Genomic DNA, 16,822 nt, shown 5'->3' on the forward strand with positions numbered 1-16,822 from the left:
AGTGGTGACTGGGGGAGGGGAGGCATCAGGTAATGCACTCTTTCTGAGTGGCATCGTGGTGCAACCCTCTAGACTGACTGTGGTTTTCAAACATAATTGTCAATTTAAAAATTGCTCTGGAGCTTGCTGCACGGGCAGACAGCAGCCCAGAGATGAAGATTTAGCAGACAAGGCATTGACAACCCAAGTGCCCACAGTGATTGATGCAGCGGGTCCCTGGACCACTGTTTGAAGAATACTACCCCGGGCAGATAAACAGTTATCCATCCACTTACTGGGTACTGGCCACCGTGGGTCATTTTCATTTGAATGGTCTCCATCCAGGGAACAGATAATAATTCATATCCTCAAGGCCAGGGGGTTACAAAGTAAGGAAGAGCAAAGCCTCTGCCCTTGAGAAGTTGTGTATAAAGTTAGGAGCTTGAGTTGTGAAGTCAGGACTGAGTGCAGACCGGGACCTGTTTCCTCATGTACAAAGTGAGAGTAATAATAATAGTACAGGTCTCATGAGATTGTTGTGAGGACTGATTGGGGTGATGCCTATAAAGCACTTAGTCTAGTCATGTACTGGTCTGTGAGAATTAGTGGCTGAGCTCAAGGGGCTTACCTAGTCATTGCAGAACTAAGAGAGACACAGTAATGTACCCAGTGCCAAGTTCAGGGCAGTCATGGCTTGTAAGACTGTAATTTATGGTTTGCCAGGCCCATTCTCATACAGTATTTTTGTCTGACTTCAGAACATTCATGTGATATTTCCATTTTACAGATGAAAATGCCAAGTCCCAGAGTTCACATAACTTGAAAATGATGGAGCTGGGCCTTAAATTCAATGGTCTTCAGACCATAGGCCCCTTGTATGGCACCAGGGAGGCATCTAGAAAGGGCACATCGTGGATAAAGGCAGGAGGCTCGGATGCCTATGGCATGTGGGTCAAACAATAAATAGTCCTTTTTGGTTTTAGTATTGATGGTATTGGAAAAAAATAGAGAGATAGACTATGGCCAGATTGTGAAGGGCTTTGAGTGCCAAGATTATAAGTTTGGCTTTCCTTCTGTGAGCAATGGAGATTTTGAGCAGGAGTGTCACCTGTAAGAAGTTAATATAATTAACTGAGAAGTGGACAGGGATTGGACATAGAGTAGAAGGGAAATGGGTAATAATTTCACCTGTTCACTTACTGCCTGGTAAGTTCTCTAGCAGGAGGCCACTTATAATCAACATTGCCTTTGCACCTTTACTAGATTAATTCACTCTGCCTGAGACTGTTGTCGGTGGAGAGAACAGTTGTGGAGACTGAAAGTCTTCTTGGGAGAGAGAGGGGAGGGCAGAAAAAGGGAGGTAGAAAGAGAAACTAATAGTACCAGTTAGAAGTGTGACTATGGGTTACAGAAAACCTCCAAAATAGTGGCTTAACCAAAGCTACATAGTTTATTTCCCTTTTACATAAAAAGCACAGAAGTGTTCTGTGAAAAGGTGCTAGGGCAGCTCATTCTGTTTCTTCCACTGCTTCCTTGGCATGTGACTTCTGCCTCCTGAACCTCACAGGAAGCTTCAGCCATCAGGTCCACCTTCCAGCCAGCAAGAAGGATGACGGGAATGACCCTTTAAGGACACTTACCTGAAGGCACAGTTGACATTTCCTCTTATATCCTATTGGCGAAAACTTAATCACATGATCAGACATAGCTGTAAGGGAAGCTAGGAAATATGAGGGGGACCCCAGAAAAACCCAGAATTATTTTTTGGAGGGCAGGCCCCTTGTAGTACAGGCTTCCCCCACTAGATAAGTGTTCTAGGAACCCATTGCCATCAGTGTACCAGCTAGTGTTGTGGTGAAAGGTCCTGTGTTTGGCTTCAGTGAATTTTTGTTTGGAGATTCTTTCAACGTGTTTACCCATTTCCTGATGTGTGATTTATGGGTGTACCTGCCCAAACCATGCTGATTGTTCAGCAGTTTTTGACCAAAAATGGCATGACTTTCATGCTCCACCCTTCCTATTCACCTGATCTCACCCTAAGCTACCTTTGTTGTTGTTGTTTCTCTGGGTGAAAAAAGTCCTTAAAGGGAAACGTTTTCCTGATGTAGAAGAGGTGAAACAAAAAATGGCAGAAGCACTAAAAGGCATCAGAATTCATGAGTTCAAAAATTGTTTTGAGCTGTGGAAAAAGCATCTTGAGAGGTGTATTGCATCAAACAGAGAGTATTTTGAGGGTAACTGAAACTTAAACATATAAGAATAAATACAAAAGTTTTTAGAAATAAATTCCAGGATTTTTGGGGTCCCCTCTGGTAGGGTCCATAATGTAGGCAGCCATGTACCTAGCTAAAAATTAGGAAGAATATTGGGGATGAGGTATTAGTTTTCCAGGGCTGCCATAATAAAATGTCACAGACTGGGTGGCTTACACAGCATAAATTAATTTTCTCACAGTTGTGGAGACTGAAAGTTTCAAGGTCAAAGTGTCAACAGGGTTGGTTTCTCTATTTGGTTTGCAGATAGCTGTCTTGCTGTCTCTACACATGGTCGCTCTTCCTACAGGCACAACCTTGGTGTCTTTTCCTCATCTTTATTTTTTATGTTTCTGAGTTGGAGTCCCACTCTGTTGCCCAGGCTGGAGTGCAATGGCATGCTCACGGCCACCCCAGTGTCGACGTGCTGGGCTCAGGCAATCCTTCCACCTCAGCCTTCCAAGTAGCTGGAACTGTAGGTGTGTGCTACCATGACTGGCTAATTTTTTGACTTTTATTGTAGAGATGAGGTCTTGCCAAGTTGGCCAGGCTGTTCTCGAACCACAGGCTCAGGCAGTCCGCTCACCTTGGCTTCCCAAAGTGCTGGGATTATAGGCTTGAGTCACCATGTCCGGTCCTCTATAGCATCTTAACGAAGGCATAGTAAAAGTTTAGTGACAAGAAGAAGGAAAAGGGTTTTAGGTTTCCAAAAGCAGCAAACTGTGAGAAGTTAAAAATATAGGTGAGGAACTAATGGACAAACTAAAGGTTTATCCTGGAACTGACTTTGTGTCTTCTTCATGACCATAAAACTTTCCTAGGAGAGGGGATTTATGGCAGCCCTTATTTCTTAACAGTTTCTGTTTTTAATCAGATAAAGGAAGATCTAGGAAGCCCTCCTTCTATGTGTTGGTTTGCATTGGCCTTCAGATCAAAATAATCATTGTGCAGTTTTAAGAGTCACGTGTTTTGATCCCTTACAACTCAGGAACCCATTCTCTCTGCAACCTGTCTCTAGTTATGTTTTTGTACCGGTGTGTGGTGTTGAGGGAGTATTGGTTGGTTCCTCCTGAGAGCTGTGAGGAAGAATCTGTTCCATGCCTCTCTCCCATGTTCTGATGGTTTTCTGGCCATCTTCGGCATTCACTGATTTGTGGGAGCATCACCCTGACCTCTGCCTTCATTGTCACATGGCATTCTCATTGTGTATGCCACCCAGTCATATTGTTTTAGGGCCCACCCTAATGACCTCATTTTAATTTGATTACCTCTGTAAAGACTATCTCCTAATAAGGTCACATTTTGGGGTTCTGGGGGCTAGGATTCCAACATCCCTTTTTTTCCAGAGGTTGGTGAGGGCAGTTCAAACCACAAGACTCTGCAAATACAGAGAAGGGACCGTTTCTACATCTTGGTTGGGCAATATGGAAGAATTCATAACCACCCCTGGTCCAGGGATATGGGTGATGCTGTTGAGGCCTAGGACCTTGAACAAAGCTGGTCCATGCAGACACCGACAGATTTGGAGTCCACCTACGTGGTAGAGTTCTTTGGAATATGGACTCTTGCTGCAAGGAGCAAAGTTCACTCAAACTAGTTCAGTCAAAATGTGTGTGAGGTGTGTATATATGAGGGTAGGGGCAAGTGGTGTATTTTAAGAGTCAGAGGAATCTCATAGGATTGCAAGAAACAGGAGCAGCCAGGCCTTGAGGAGGGCTTGAGTGCAGGCAGCCCTGGAAACCTCTTCCTCTCCTCCATGTCTGTGGCATCCTCCTTTCTCTCCTTATCAACTCCCTCTGATTCCATTGCTCCTTCATAACTATGATCTTCTAGGATACCATAATGGTGGCCCCAGTGTGCCACCTACCCCTCTCTACATAACCTTGCAGTTCAAGCATCCACTGAATCTTCTCTCTGTGTTTATTTGTTCAACGTTCCAAGAGAAGATTTGGAGTGGTGACTTGATTCACCTTTTCAAGAAAGACCACCGAAGTCAGGGGTCATCACCAGCCTAAGCACGGGTCCCACTGTGGTCAGGGTGCTGCCCCGGCTTGGTCCAATTCACTGTGGCATGGAGTGGGGATTGCTTGGCTTGCCGCCAATCTAGCAGGATCCATGATGGGGACTGATTCTTTGAGCAGGAGGCATAAGTTGCATATACATCTCAAATACACCTAGGGCAGAACTCCAGGACAGAGGGACCAGTTAAACTGTTCTTATTGCGAAAAACAACAATGAGAGGGTTAGAGAACATCATCCACTCACTAGCTTGTTCATTTGTTCACTCATTCATTCTTCATTTATTTCTTAAACCTTTGTGGGACCTATGTGCAGGGCACTATGCTAGTCCCTGAGATGACTAAAATTAGGCCAGTATGGCACCTACCTTTTTGGAACCTACAGTCTAGAAGGGAAGACGTAAAAGAACTTTGTCAGTAAAGCAGTAAACATATAATTACAAATTGTGATATGTGCTATTGTAATCAAGAAGCATTGTTCTGTGAATGAGAATCTTGGAGAGTCTTAGACAATCTCAGCAGACTTCTGAGGAGGAATGGGGAAGAGAATCCCAAAGAAAATGCTCTGAGGAATCTTAATATATGTATCTTTACAACAGAGGCTGACTGTGTCTTTGGACTGGTCCCCAGAAATTAGTCTGGTGCAACAAAAACACATGGATTGGAAATCTAATTCCTTCCTCCACCAATTCTTAGGTGCTGGGGCCTCCTACATTCTGATGCTTCAGCAGCTTGGGGTTGGTTAGGGGTTCCTGCTAGGCTGGCTGCTTTGGTCCATGTAAGAAGATTATCCTAATCCCTGGGTGTATGGGAGCCTCATTAGTCAGTGGACATCTTGCCTCCAAGCATGATGTTTGTGTTTGTAGGAGCCTCGATGACAGATTGTGTTTTCTAAGCTCTGCTACCTCCTGAGATCAGCATCCTTCTATTGCTGCTGTATTTTGAAACAGGAAATGTAGTCACCACAATGCTCTGCTAAATTCTGGACCTTTGGATTTGTTGGTTTTTTTTTTCAAGCTTACAGGCCTTTAATTTAATAGTCAATTACACATGGGTGCCGCAGTCTGTGTTCTCCAGCATATGCTCTGCAAATGGGGAATGATAATGCTTCTCGCCATGCAACTCCAGAGGATCCGGGTAGAGACACCACAAATGTTCCCTTTAATGGGCACTTTCTCCCTTCTTCCCACTTCCTTTAATTGGTGTGAATTTAAAAACAGTCAGGCTGCATTTATGACCTGCTTAAGTCTTACTTTGTTTTAGTTCTCCTTGCAGAAAGTCATTCCTTGTCTCCTCTGCTCCCGCCAGCTCAAGTGTCTGCTCCAATTTAAAGTCATGATGGCAGAAACTGGGGCTGGAGGGGGCTATGCCTGATGGTGTGGGCACTTTCCAGCCCCCTCTCCAGGCATGCTGCAAGGCACTCAGTTCCCCTGACAGCACATGGCCCTTTGAGTCACAGCCCAAACTAGGATGGTGGGAGGAGCCATAGGTGGACAGTGTGACTTGCATGGACACCCCAGTACCCAGAACAGAGTCTGAACAGAGAGGATGCTCAGGGGGTATGTGTGCGTCCAGGTTAAGCAGTGGCAATGCCAGGCCTGGGGGCACCCTGACTGACATGTCAGAGGAAGCTTGTGGGTTTGCCTGGAGAGTGGGATATTGCTGCTGGCCTCACTGGTGGTGTCAGTCCAAGGAGTTGCCTCAGGAAGGAATATTCCAAGTAGATTGAATAGCCAAGGCAAAGATCCTGAGGGGGAGGCCTCTCTGAAGTGTGGGAGGCCCATGGGCTGGAGTAGAGAAGGTGAGGGGCAGAAGAGGAGGAAATGGATTCTCTGAGAGAAGATCGAATCAAGTAGTGCCTTGTAGGCATTGTGAGGACTCTGACTTTTACTCTGAATGATGGGCATTGTGGAGTTTGGAGTGGAATTGTAGAACAATCTCTCTTCTGTTTTAAAAGGATTTGTCCTGGCAACTTTGTGGGGAATAATAAAAAGGAATTAAATGTGGAAGCCAGGAGAACAATTTGGCACCCACTGCAATAACTCAGGGAAAAGATGGTGGGGCTCACACCAGGAGGGAGCAATGGGGGTGGTGGGATGTGCTTAGATTCTGGATGTGTGTGTTGTAGGTTGAGCAAATGGGATTCTCTTCGTAGATTGGATGCGGATATGAGAGAGAGAGAGGAGTCAATGGTGGCTCCAAGGTTTTGGGTCTGAACAGCTGGAATAATAGGAGCTGCACATATGACTTCTCTAGTGAAAACATTAATCTAAGATATCATCAACATTGTCATAAATAATACCATGGCCTTATCTTTTTATAGCACGGGGCATTCACAGAGCACTTATGTGATCATGTTTAACCCTCACAAACAACCTAAAAAGTACCGGAAGACAAAAATATCCCGAGTAGTTGGTACTTTTATCTTCATTTCACAGGTGAGAAAATTGAGGTGTAGAGACCTTCGAGGTTGCTCCGAAATGTACCCTGTTTTAGGCAGTTTTATTACACCTGCCCCCTTCTATTTCATTGAAGCCATCCCTTTTACCATGTCTTTTAGTTATGTGACCACATGTCATCTCCCCCACTAGATGGTACATCATTGGAGTGCAGAGCTCTGTGGAGGGCCAACTTTGAGTTCATCCATCAAGGGAGGGAACATAGTAGATCAGAGAAACAAATTGTTCTGGTAGCATAGAGCCCCTTGAGACTCCAGTGGAAACTATAAACCCTCTTCCCACTACAATATGCACATGTGCGGTTTTGCCTTGCAATTTCATCAAAGCTCATTCATGGAAACCAGTTAATGTCCCTGGTAAAATGCACTAAGTAACTATTTAGTTAAATAATACAATAGAACTAGTCAAGGCATTCTGCCCAAGGTATGAATTCTTGAAGCTAGGAGCTACCAAGAGCCAAAAAACTATTCTTATAGTGTGTTCAGATCAATTAAGTTCAACAAGCCTATGCTAAGTGATGGTCCCGAGCTGGGTATTAGGGTCCTGAGTAGAATAAAGCAACCCATGCCTTCAAGGAAGCTTGCAGTTCAGTCATTGTCTCTCTTTCTGTTTGAGGCAGCACACAGTATCTCCATTTCACAGGTTGGCAGTGGTACACCCCTGGCTTCATGTTATGATGTCCCCATTATATATATATATATATTTTGAGTTGGAACTTCACTCTATCACCCAGACTGGAGTGCAGTGGCCCCTCCCAGCCACTGCAGCCTCGACCTGCTGGGCTCCGGCAATCCTTCCGCCTCAGCCTTCCAAGGAGCTGGAACTACAGGCATGTGCTACCATGCCTGGCTAATTTTTTATTTATTTATTGAAGAGATGAGGTCTCACCAAGTTGCCCAGGCGGGTCTCGAACCTGTGAGCTCAGGCAATCCGCTCACCTCAGCCTCCCAAAGCGCTGGGATTACAGGCTGAGCCACCGAGCCCAGCTCCCCATTATATTTCATTACAGCCTTGTGTTGAATTATCTGGGCTTCTCCATAGAATGTAAGCTCTGTGATGGCAGAACAATGTCTTTTGCTTTTCTTCTCTGGCACAGAGCAGGCACTCAGTTAGTAGTTGAGTGGATGAACAGGTGAGTAGATGGATGGGTGGATGAGTGAATGGATGGATGAATGGATGGATGGGTGGGTGGATGGGTGAGTGAATGGATGGGTGGGTGGATGGATGGATGGGTGAATGGATGGATGGGTGGGTGGGTGGATGGATGTGTGAATAGATGAATGGATGAGTGAGTGGATGGGTGGATAGATGGATGGATGACTGGATGGATGTGTAGGTGGGCAGATGGATGGGTGGATGGATGGATGGGTGGATGGGTGGGTAGGTGGATGGATATGTGAATAGATGGGTAGGTGACTGGCTGGATGGGTGGGTAGATGGATGGATGGGTGGATGGATGGATGGATGGATGGATGGATGAATGGATGGATGAGTGGAAAGAAGGATGGATAGATGGATGGATGACTGGATGGATGGATGGATGGATGAGTGGAAGGAAGGAAGGATGGATGGATGGATGGATGGATGGATAGAGGGATGGATGGATAGATGGCAGGGGTGATAGATGGATGGGTGGGTAGATGGAAGAGTGAGGGGGTGGATAAATGGATGAGTGGATGGACATGTGGTTGGGAAGATGGATAGGTGGTGGGTAGAAGTTGGAGGTTTCATTTTCTACTGGTCTCGTAAGGCTCAGATGGGCTGAGTTGTGCCATCATGCCTCCATCTTCCCACCCACCCCCTTCCCTGTCAGAAGGCCAGGTACTGTGAGAGCACCACAGTAATAAATGGAGTGCTTTTGGATTCTTCTCCAAACACTGTGCCCCTGAAGTTGGCCCCTGTACCAAGGTCACCAATTCTCCCTCTGGGACTCCATTAAGATGGCCCTGCCATCCATCCCTCACACATCAAGCCGGTTTCCCCTTCCTCCTCCTGTCCTTGCCCCCAGCCCCCACCTTCTCAGGGACTCTCAGTCCACTTCTTCCCCTTGCCCGTCTTTTGCCCCTCCCTCTCCCTGCAGTCTCACTTCCTTCATGGGGCCTCTTTTTTTCCCTCTGAGAGCCCGCAACTGCTGTGGCCTGCAGTTTAGCCCTTCATTGTTTAAGACAGTCCCTTGTTTCTTGTGAGCTCATTTTGCCTCTTCAACTAGATTTCATGGATGCTCAGGAGAGCAGGAGTCATCCCCTCTCACTCCACTCTCCTGATCTGGCTCCACCAGAGCACTAGGCGCTCTTGGCATTTGGGACTGGGGGACTGATTTGGTTTACTTCATCATAAAGCCTCTCTTTCAACTCTGTGGTGTATGTGTGAGTATGTGAAAATGTGTGTGAGGATGCGCCTGTGGGAGTGCTGGAATGGAGACAATGAAATCTGTGTGGTGTCTTCGAGCAGGATTTATCAGCCTTGGCACTTTTTTTTTTTGAGTTGGAGTCTCACTGTGTCACCTAGACTGGAGTACAGTAGTACAATCACGGCCACTGCAACCTCGACCTCCTGGGCTCAGGCGATCCTCTGCCTTGGCCTCCCATTTAGCTAGGACTACAGGTGCATGCCACCATGCCCAGCTAATTTTTTGTAGAGATGCGGTCTCACCATGTTACCTAGGCTGGTCTCAAACTCCTGGGTTCAGGTCATCCTCTTGCCTCAGCCTTCCAAAGTGCTGGAATTACAGGTATGAGCCACTGTGCCTGGCCAGCTTTGACACTATTGACATGGTGGGCCAGATCATTGTTTGTTGTGGAGCTGTTCTGTGCAGGCTGTTCTATGCAGCAGCATCTCTGGCCTCTACCCACTAGATGCTAGTGGCACTGACACCCCTTTTCCTCCTTCGGGTTGGGACAAACAAAAATGTCTCCAGACATTGACAAATATCTCTTCCAGTGGAGCAAATATACCCCTGGTTGAGAGACACTGTTTTTGATAACTCATTGGGATCCCAACTTGCCTCCTATTGGCTGGGCCCATCACTTGAGCTCACTGAAAACTGAGTGCAATGATGTGCAGCCTGTAAAATTGCTGTCACAATCCAATAAGGGGACAAAACCACCCAGCATCGTGCATGTATTAAATCCATCTCTGCTAGCGAGAGGCAGTGTAGCATGGTGGTGGAGGGCCTGTGCTCCGGAGCCTGGCTCTTTCCTCGTGGTGTCACCCTGGGATGTTCACTTAATCTTAAGCTGTCTCAGTTTCCTCACCTGTAAAATAGAGGTGATTACAATTATCCCAAGAACTGTGGCAAGGATTAAGTAAGTGGCTGTGTGTAAGGCCCCTAGAATTTTGTCTAGTGGGTGAGAAATGTTCAGCAGAGGTTAGCTGTTCGTGTGACTCCTCTGCTCTCCCCTGATGGGCACAGGAACACCTATCTTCCTCCTGAGTCCCCTTGGCTGTAATGCTCCTGCCTTATCTGTGCTGACCTGCACCCAGCTTTGAGCTTTGGGATTGCTGCCAGAGGCTTCTGTCTTGGAGTTGCCCTTCCAGATGCATCATGAGGACATTGCCTCAGTGCTGAGACTGTCAACACCTGTTCAGAGCCTTCAGGCACACTGCTTGTGCATTTCAATGAGCACATTTCACTTGACTCCAAAATGGACCTGCTGGCCAGTTGTATTTCCCTCTGGAGTGGAGATTCTCTGAAGCCCAGCTTGGGGACTGGAGAAGTGAGCTTCAGGCAATTATGTTCTCTTTCTCTATTATTGCTTTTCTTCCTCTTATATATAGCCTCTTGTCCAAACTCTATTAACACTTGGTGTTGGCTGAAGCTTTTGTTTTCAAACATGTCAGCAGATGGCAAGGCCCAAGATGAGGTACGGATTCATCTCAAAGGGTCACAGGGCACTTGATGGCTGCAATCAAAATTGGCAGTCAAGCTGGGTCAGCATCTCTTGAAGCAATCTTGAGAAATGCAAGAAAGAGCATAGCCAGAAGAAGAGACTTGCCTGCCCTTTGTGTCCATTCATGTTCTTTCAGTCCAACACATATTTCTTAAGTGCTTTGTCAATATTGATCCCACTTCTACTGCGGTCAGGCTCTGGGGAGACAGAGGTCAGCAAGAGAAGCTCAGTCTCCATCCTTACCAGGGCTAGATGAAAGACAGGACATAACATCTGGCGTAGGTATAATAGAGTGTGAGAACAGCCAGTCAGGGAAGCAAGGTCTTTGGGCTCCATTCTGGGTTTGAATCTGCTTTCTAGCTGTGTGGTCATGGGCAAGTTCCTTACTCTCCTTTGAGTTTCTGGTATGTTACATGGAGGGTAAGCCTTGCATGGTTACTGTGAAGATAAATGGGTTGTAAAGTGATAGTGATTTTTTCTGTCTTATCTATCATTGTGACTACAGTACTCAGAGCAGTACCTAGCACACAGCAGATGTTCATATGAGTACCTGTTGAAAAAACCTTGGAGTATGTGCTTGGTATACAATATGTGCTCAATAAATGTTTACCATTTTCTCTGGAATCAGTGTGTGCAGTGATTAGAATTCAGACTTCTGGATCTATCTACATAAGTATCTAGCTATGTGTCTATGTATTGTCTGTCTATCATCTATATCTTATTAGGTGGATAAGTTGTTTACCCTCCTCCTCCTAAGTTTTCTCATCTGTAAATCAAAGAGAAGCATGGTAGTTGTCTCCTAAAATTGTACAGAACACAAGGGCCCTGCCCTAGTTGTTTTTATGAGCTACAGTGCAATAACAATGTTGTTTACTTTTTACCTTATTTTTTTAAAATTCAGACTCCTGGGGAGCAGACCACTTCCATATGCTTAGGTAGAATTGGGAGCTCATCAATGGATTAGATTTCCAGGGTTGTTGTAAGTTGCATCTGCCTCAAAATATCTCTCAATGACTTGACAACCCGGGATTTGCAACATGAATCCTTGTTGGAATCATTGACCCAGATGGCTCCAGAACTTGGGAACATCCTTTGATCCTTGGCCCCTTGGCCATAAATACTTTGGTTTGGGTCAATAAATCAGCTGCTACCTTGGTTCCTGGGTATTCTTTGAGACAGGGAGCGATCAAGTCTTACATGGGGCATGTGTCAATGTTCTCTAGTACATGGAGAACTCCTATGATAGAGAAGTTGGAATGGAAATTTGCAGGAATGACCAGCAGCCTGAGGGACTGTGGGCAGCCTTCCCCAACTTGTCTATCTTCTGTGACGGGTATTGACCAGGCTGGAACCAGCTATGATTTCTTCCTTTTTTTTTTCCTTTTCCATCCCCCCGCTCAAAAGATGAAGGTGGTTAGCACCATCTTACACTGGTCAGAAACAATCTGAGGGTCAGAGATAAGCAATCTAACTGAGCAGAATGGCACTCTGGCTCAGAGTTTCCTGTTAGTCATCTAAAAAACCTAACAGAATTGAGTATGCATCTGCAAAGCCACTTCCTTTGTCAGTAATATCTACTTTTCTCCAAATGCAGTCTTACGAGGCCCTTATGCAAAGGCAGAAATACGTTTATACATTGGCAAAGTCAGCTACTTTCATTTTCATAATTAATGAGTTTTTGGAACAAATATAGACATTCTTGTTGAATACCCAGTTTCAAGATCTGTCCAAGGCATCTTAAGCCAATCGATGGGCAGTTTCTCATCTGATGCTGCTGGGCAGAGGGTGAGGAAGAGCTTTCTGAGGAAATTTGGGAGGAGACAGGGAACAAAACACAGTTGTACCTCACCTCCAAATACCTGACGGACACCCCTAATTCGCTAGTGCCCCAGAGGCTGGCACTCTATGGATGGCTTCCTTCTGTCAGAAACCTCAGCTGCCTCCATGGCCCTGACCACTTCCATGGCCGAGTCCCCAGGCAGACCTCATGGGTGGAGGAACAGGGAGTAAAGTCTGCTGAGTGAGAACACCGGCAAACTGGAGCGTGTCCAAACGACAGCAGCCCATGAGAGAGGGGGGTTTGAAATCAGGCCAAGTGTGGAGGGAATGAAGAAACAGGCCATGTTTATGCAGGAGGAGAGAAGCCTCAGCATCCCCTGAGGGCCTTCCCAAGGTTTACTTTTGGACAAAGGATTCATTTTATTCAGTGTTGACCGACAGGGCCACCAGTTGGTCACAAATGGGGAAGTAGAATTAAAGGTGGCAGAAAGCTTCAAAGGAATTAGCCTAATGTTAATCAAAAGAAAAGCAACTACCATTTATTGAACACTTGTTATGGCCAGACATGAAGTCAAGCTTTTTACGGCATTAATCTCAGCCAAGCCTCCTAGGAACCCTGCAAGGTAGTGACTATTATTTCCTGTGTTCTACAGTTGGGTAAACTGAGGCTCAGGGAGAAAAGGTCACTTGCTCAAGGGTGCTGCCCCTGGCCCCTACAGTGCCTTTGTGTGGATTATGAAAAGACACCACTGCTCAAGTGGGCACAGCATCAGGGAAGGGCATAGGCCTTGGCCAGCAGGTCCCAGGCTGGGTGCCAGCCTTCCCTGCTCTCTTGGCTGGGTGGCCTTGTGTAGGGCACAGCCTGGGCAACTGCACACTGCCACCCTGGGCTTGAGGCCACAGTCAGTTAAGGACAGAACTCAAGAGACAAATCTGTTTGACTTAAGGGACACTGGCTCTTCACTCCAAGCTTGATTGCTTCTCGAGATGGAGTCTGTTCATCCCTCTGTGTGCCCACAAGAGAGGATGGGTATATGGGGTAGGCCTGGGGGAGCACCCTGAGCTTGATTACATTTAAACAGCCCAATAACCCTGTGCAGTAGGTGCTGTTAACACCGCCCCACTGTAAGAAGGTGAGCCTCAGAGAGGTGAAGTCACTTGCACGTGATCACACAGCAGTGGATGGAAGAGCTGGGCTTCCTTCCAGTCCACTCTTCTGTTTTTCATGTGGTTTAGGCAGATTTGTGTTGGGGCTGGGACTGAGGGAGGAGGTGGGAAAGAAGAGAGAGGGAAGGAAGGGAAGGAGATAAGTTGGGGGAGGAAGAGACGAAAAGGGAATTATCGACTGGAGGTGATGTCTGTGATACAAAATAATCTGCCCAAAATTTGTGTCATTTCATGCAAGGTGTGCATGGATCTTTTTAGATACAGAGCAGCATTGTCCATTTGGACCCTGGTCACTTTGTGGCTACTGTCCTTGTCCTCCAAGCTGAAAGGAGATGAACCTGTAGAGTAGAATAGTGGTAAAGAGCGTGGCTTACACTTGCAGCTCCAGCATGGTGTAATCTTGGGCAAGTTAATTTACCTTTCTGTGCCAAGTTTCACCTGTGAAATTTGGAAATAATAATACTTCTCACTTGGAAGGAGTATTGTGAGGATTAAGTAAATAAATGCATGGGGAGAACTTAGAAGCAGGTCTGGTATATAGTAAGTGTTTGATAAACAGCTTGTCATTATCAGGTTAGAACTGGTAACCCACTTCCAGATAAGTGAGGCTTGACTACACTGAGTTCCGCCTTAGGAGAACAGCAACCTGATTAGGATGGAATTTTCTCATTTCAGCTCTCCACCCAAGCTTGTGGGGTAGGTCAGAGTGGCACCAATGATGCCTACTTTAAAAATGAAGAGCCAGATTTAGAAGGAAAGTGGTCCCGTTTTGCAGCTGTCACCTGCCCATCCTGTGGGCAGTGCAAGGCCGAGGGCCTTATGGTGGACGGGAGCTCACACTGGGTCTTCCTCCTGGGGATGGTCCTACCGAGACTCCTTCTCCTTGATCAGCCCTCTCCGTCTTCACGACAGTGCTGTGTGGATGGGTGAGAGTGGATGGGCCCAACTCAGTGGGCTCTTCCTTCAGGAAGCCTTCCATGGTGCCATGGGTGGGCCCAGCAGGCCACGTCATGTGTTCTCTATGCACTTGTGCTTCCCGAGCTCAGCCCACCCATCTGGACACTGCAGGGGAACCAGTTGGCTTCTCTCGTGATGCTGCAGGGTCCCAGCTGTTCGGTTCTATCTGTTGGCTGCTGTTCATGGAGCATCAGAACCTGGCTGGCTCTTGCCATGCCGTGAATCTCTTTCGTTTCCATAATCACTTTGACCATAGGAACCCAAGATGTCTGGGTGGAGACTCAGCCCCAGGCTGGCTGAAGGCAGAACTCAGGCTCTCAGAAGCCACAGTCCTTGGCTCTCCTGCTGTCCTGCTAACCATGTCCCCTCTCCTGCCTAGCAGAGTGCTTTGCCGCGCTTCCGGTGCTTAGCATTCCGGTCATTGTTTCTTTTTAATTGTGGCAAAACACACACAACATACGATTTGACATGTTCACTGCCTGGGGTACATTGTAAATGATACATTAACCACCTCCTTGTGACAGGCTGGATGCAGGGCCTGTGTTGGGTAATTTGGGGAGCATTTAGCAGCCAGGCTGGGTCTGGATGGACTCCTGTGCTAGGTAACAGGTTACTGCGTCATTTCTGTTGAGCCCCTGTGGACTGCTTGGGCACGAGCTAGTCTTGAGGCAGGCAGAGCAGGAAGGAGCAGAGATTTGAGGGGTCCAGAGGGCTTACACAGCTGTCTTTCTCTTCCACCTCACAGCCATCTACAACTTCCAAGGCCATGGGGTGCCCCACCTCTCCCTGCAGATTGGCGATGTGGTGCGGATTCAGGAGACCTGTGGAGGTGAGTCGGTGTCCCACATCTGGGGTGTCCTTCCTCCCATTCCAGATGCCAGAACCCTTGGCTGATGGAAACCCGTAGCACTCAAAGGCCACCTCCAGTCCACTCTCTGAACCCGCAGCTGGGTGATCTCTTTAAACATGTTTTGCTAATGTTCGTACTTAGAATTTGGTGAACAAAAGTACTTTATCATTTTAGGAACTTATATTTTATAACAAAGACCTAAGTCAGTGGTTCGAGGTTAGTTATGTCTCCGTTTGCTGCAACTGTGAGGGCTGTTTGGGCCTGTGACTCCTTCTAGCTAACGTGTTTTTATTAGTATTAACACCATTGTGAAGGAAAATAAGCATCTTTAGGGTTTGGAAGGGTCTTTTTAATCCTACCCCTAATCCCAGGAGAGTTGATGTGCACAGTTGGGTGGTTTATTGACTGCACAAAGACACCCAGTCCAGGGTGCAGTGGCTTACACCCCTCACCAACCTGGAGGCCCTGTCTTGGGCAACATGGCGTCTCTTTCTTCTTCCCACAAAGTTACCATTCCCTGTGAAACCAGGTGCCACTGGGTGTGCCCACCCATAGTGATTGTGATGGTAGGTAGTGCTTTTTAAAACATGTGTGAAGAGGGCTAGGCATGGTGGCTGACTTTGGGAGGCTGAGGTGGGAGGATTGCTTGAGGCCAGGATTTGAGGCCAGCCTGGGCAACATAGTGAGATCCCCATCACTACGAAAAATTAAAAATGTGCTGGTGTCATGGTGCATGCCTGTGTCCCAGTTTCTCAAGAGGCTGAGGTGGGAGCATCACTTGAACCCAGGAATCAGAGGCTGCAGTGAATTGTGATCATGGCACTGCACTCTGGAGTGGGTAACACAGTGAGGCCCTGTCTCTAAAAAATGAACAAAAACCAAAATTTGTTGAAGGGCTAATGGCATTGTTGGAAGTCAATATATCACCAATTTCACTGATGAACTTGACAGTGGGAGCATGGTAAGTATAAGAACCAAACGAGCTGCTGGTGTGTCCTTTGCAGTCAGGCAGGCTTCCCACCACTCTCCAACCTGCGAGACCCACCGTGGTCTCCCCTGCCGCACACGAGAGCACAAGGTGTGATTAGAGAGTGGACTGAGCACCCAGGCCCTGTCCTTCCCTCCGTGAATCCCTCAGATGAGGCCCTGGGAAGGAGCAAAGGATGGGCAGGAGGTAGGTGTGCTGCTGGGATGGAGGTCTGTCATGGGAGAGGAGGTCAGCTGCAGGAATGCTCATCTTTGGTCCTTTCCACAAGATAGACATCATGCTAAGTTCTTTATGACACATGATCCCAGTGACTCACAGCAACCCACAGAAAAGGTAGTGCCATGCCACTCCCAGGGCTGGGTTAATGATGGGCAGCCTCCCAGGCAATGGAGCCCCAGATCTCTCTGCAAATACGTGTAGGATGCTTGTGTACACACACACACACACACACACACACACACACACACACACACACACACACAC

At 47.0% G+C, this 16,822-nt stretch overlaps 1 protein-coding gene across 1 annotated transcript in view; it reads left to right on the plus strand.

Moving 5' to 3' along the window:
- Window positions 1–16,822, plus strand: part of LOC103263014 (dedicator of cytokinesis protein 2-like) — a 298,126-nt gene that overhangs the window by 813 nt on the left and 280,491 nt on the right. The window contains exon 2 of the mRNA XM_008060687.2: window positions 15,247–15,330. Coding sequence (XP_008058878.2) covers window positions 15,247–15,330 — 84 coding nt within the window. The remainder of the gene's footprint in view (window positions 1–15,246; window positions 15,331–16,822) is intronic.

The sequence above is a fragment of the Carlito syrichta genome, unplaced genomic scaffold (assembly GCF_000164805.1).
Source record: "Carlito syrichta isolate Samal-C Ts95f unplaced genomic scaffold, Tarsius_syrichta-2.0.1 Scaffold304701, whole genome shotgun sequence".
NCBI lineage: Eukaryota > Metazoa > Chordata > Mammalia > Primates > Tarsiidae > Carlito > Carlito syrichta.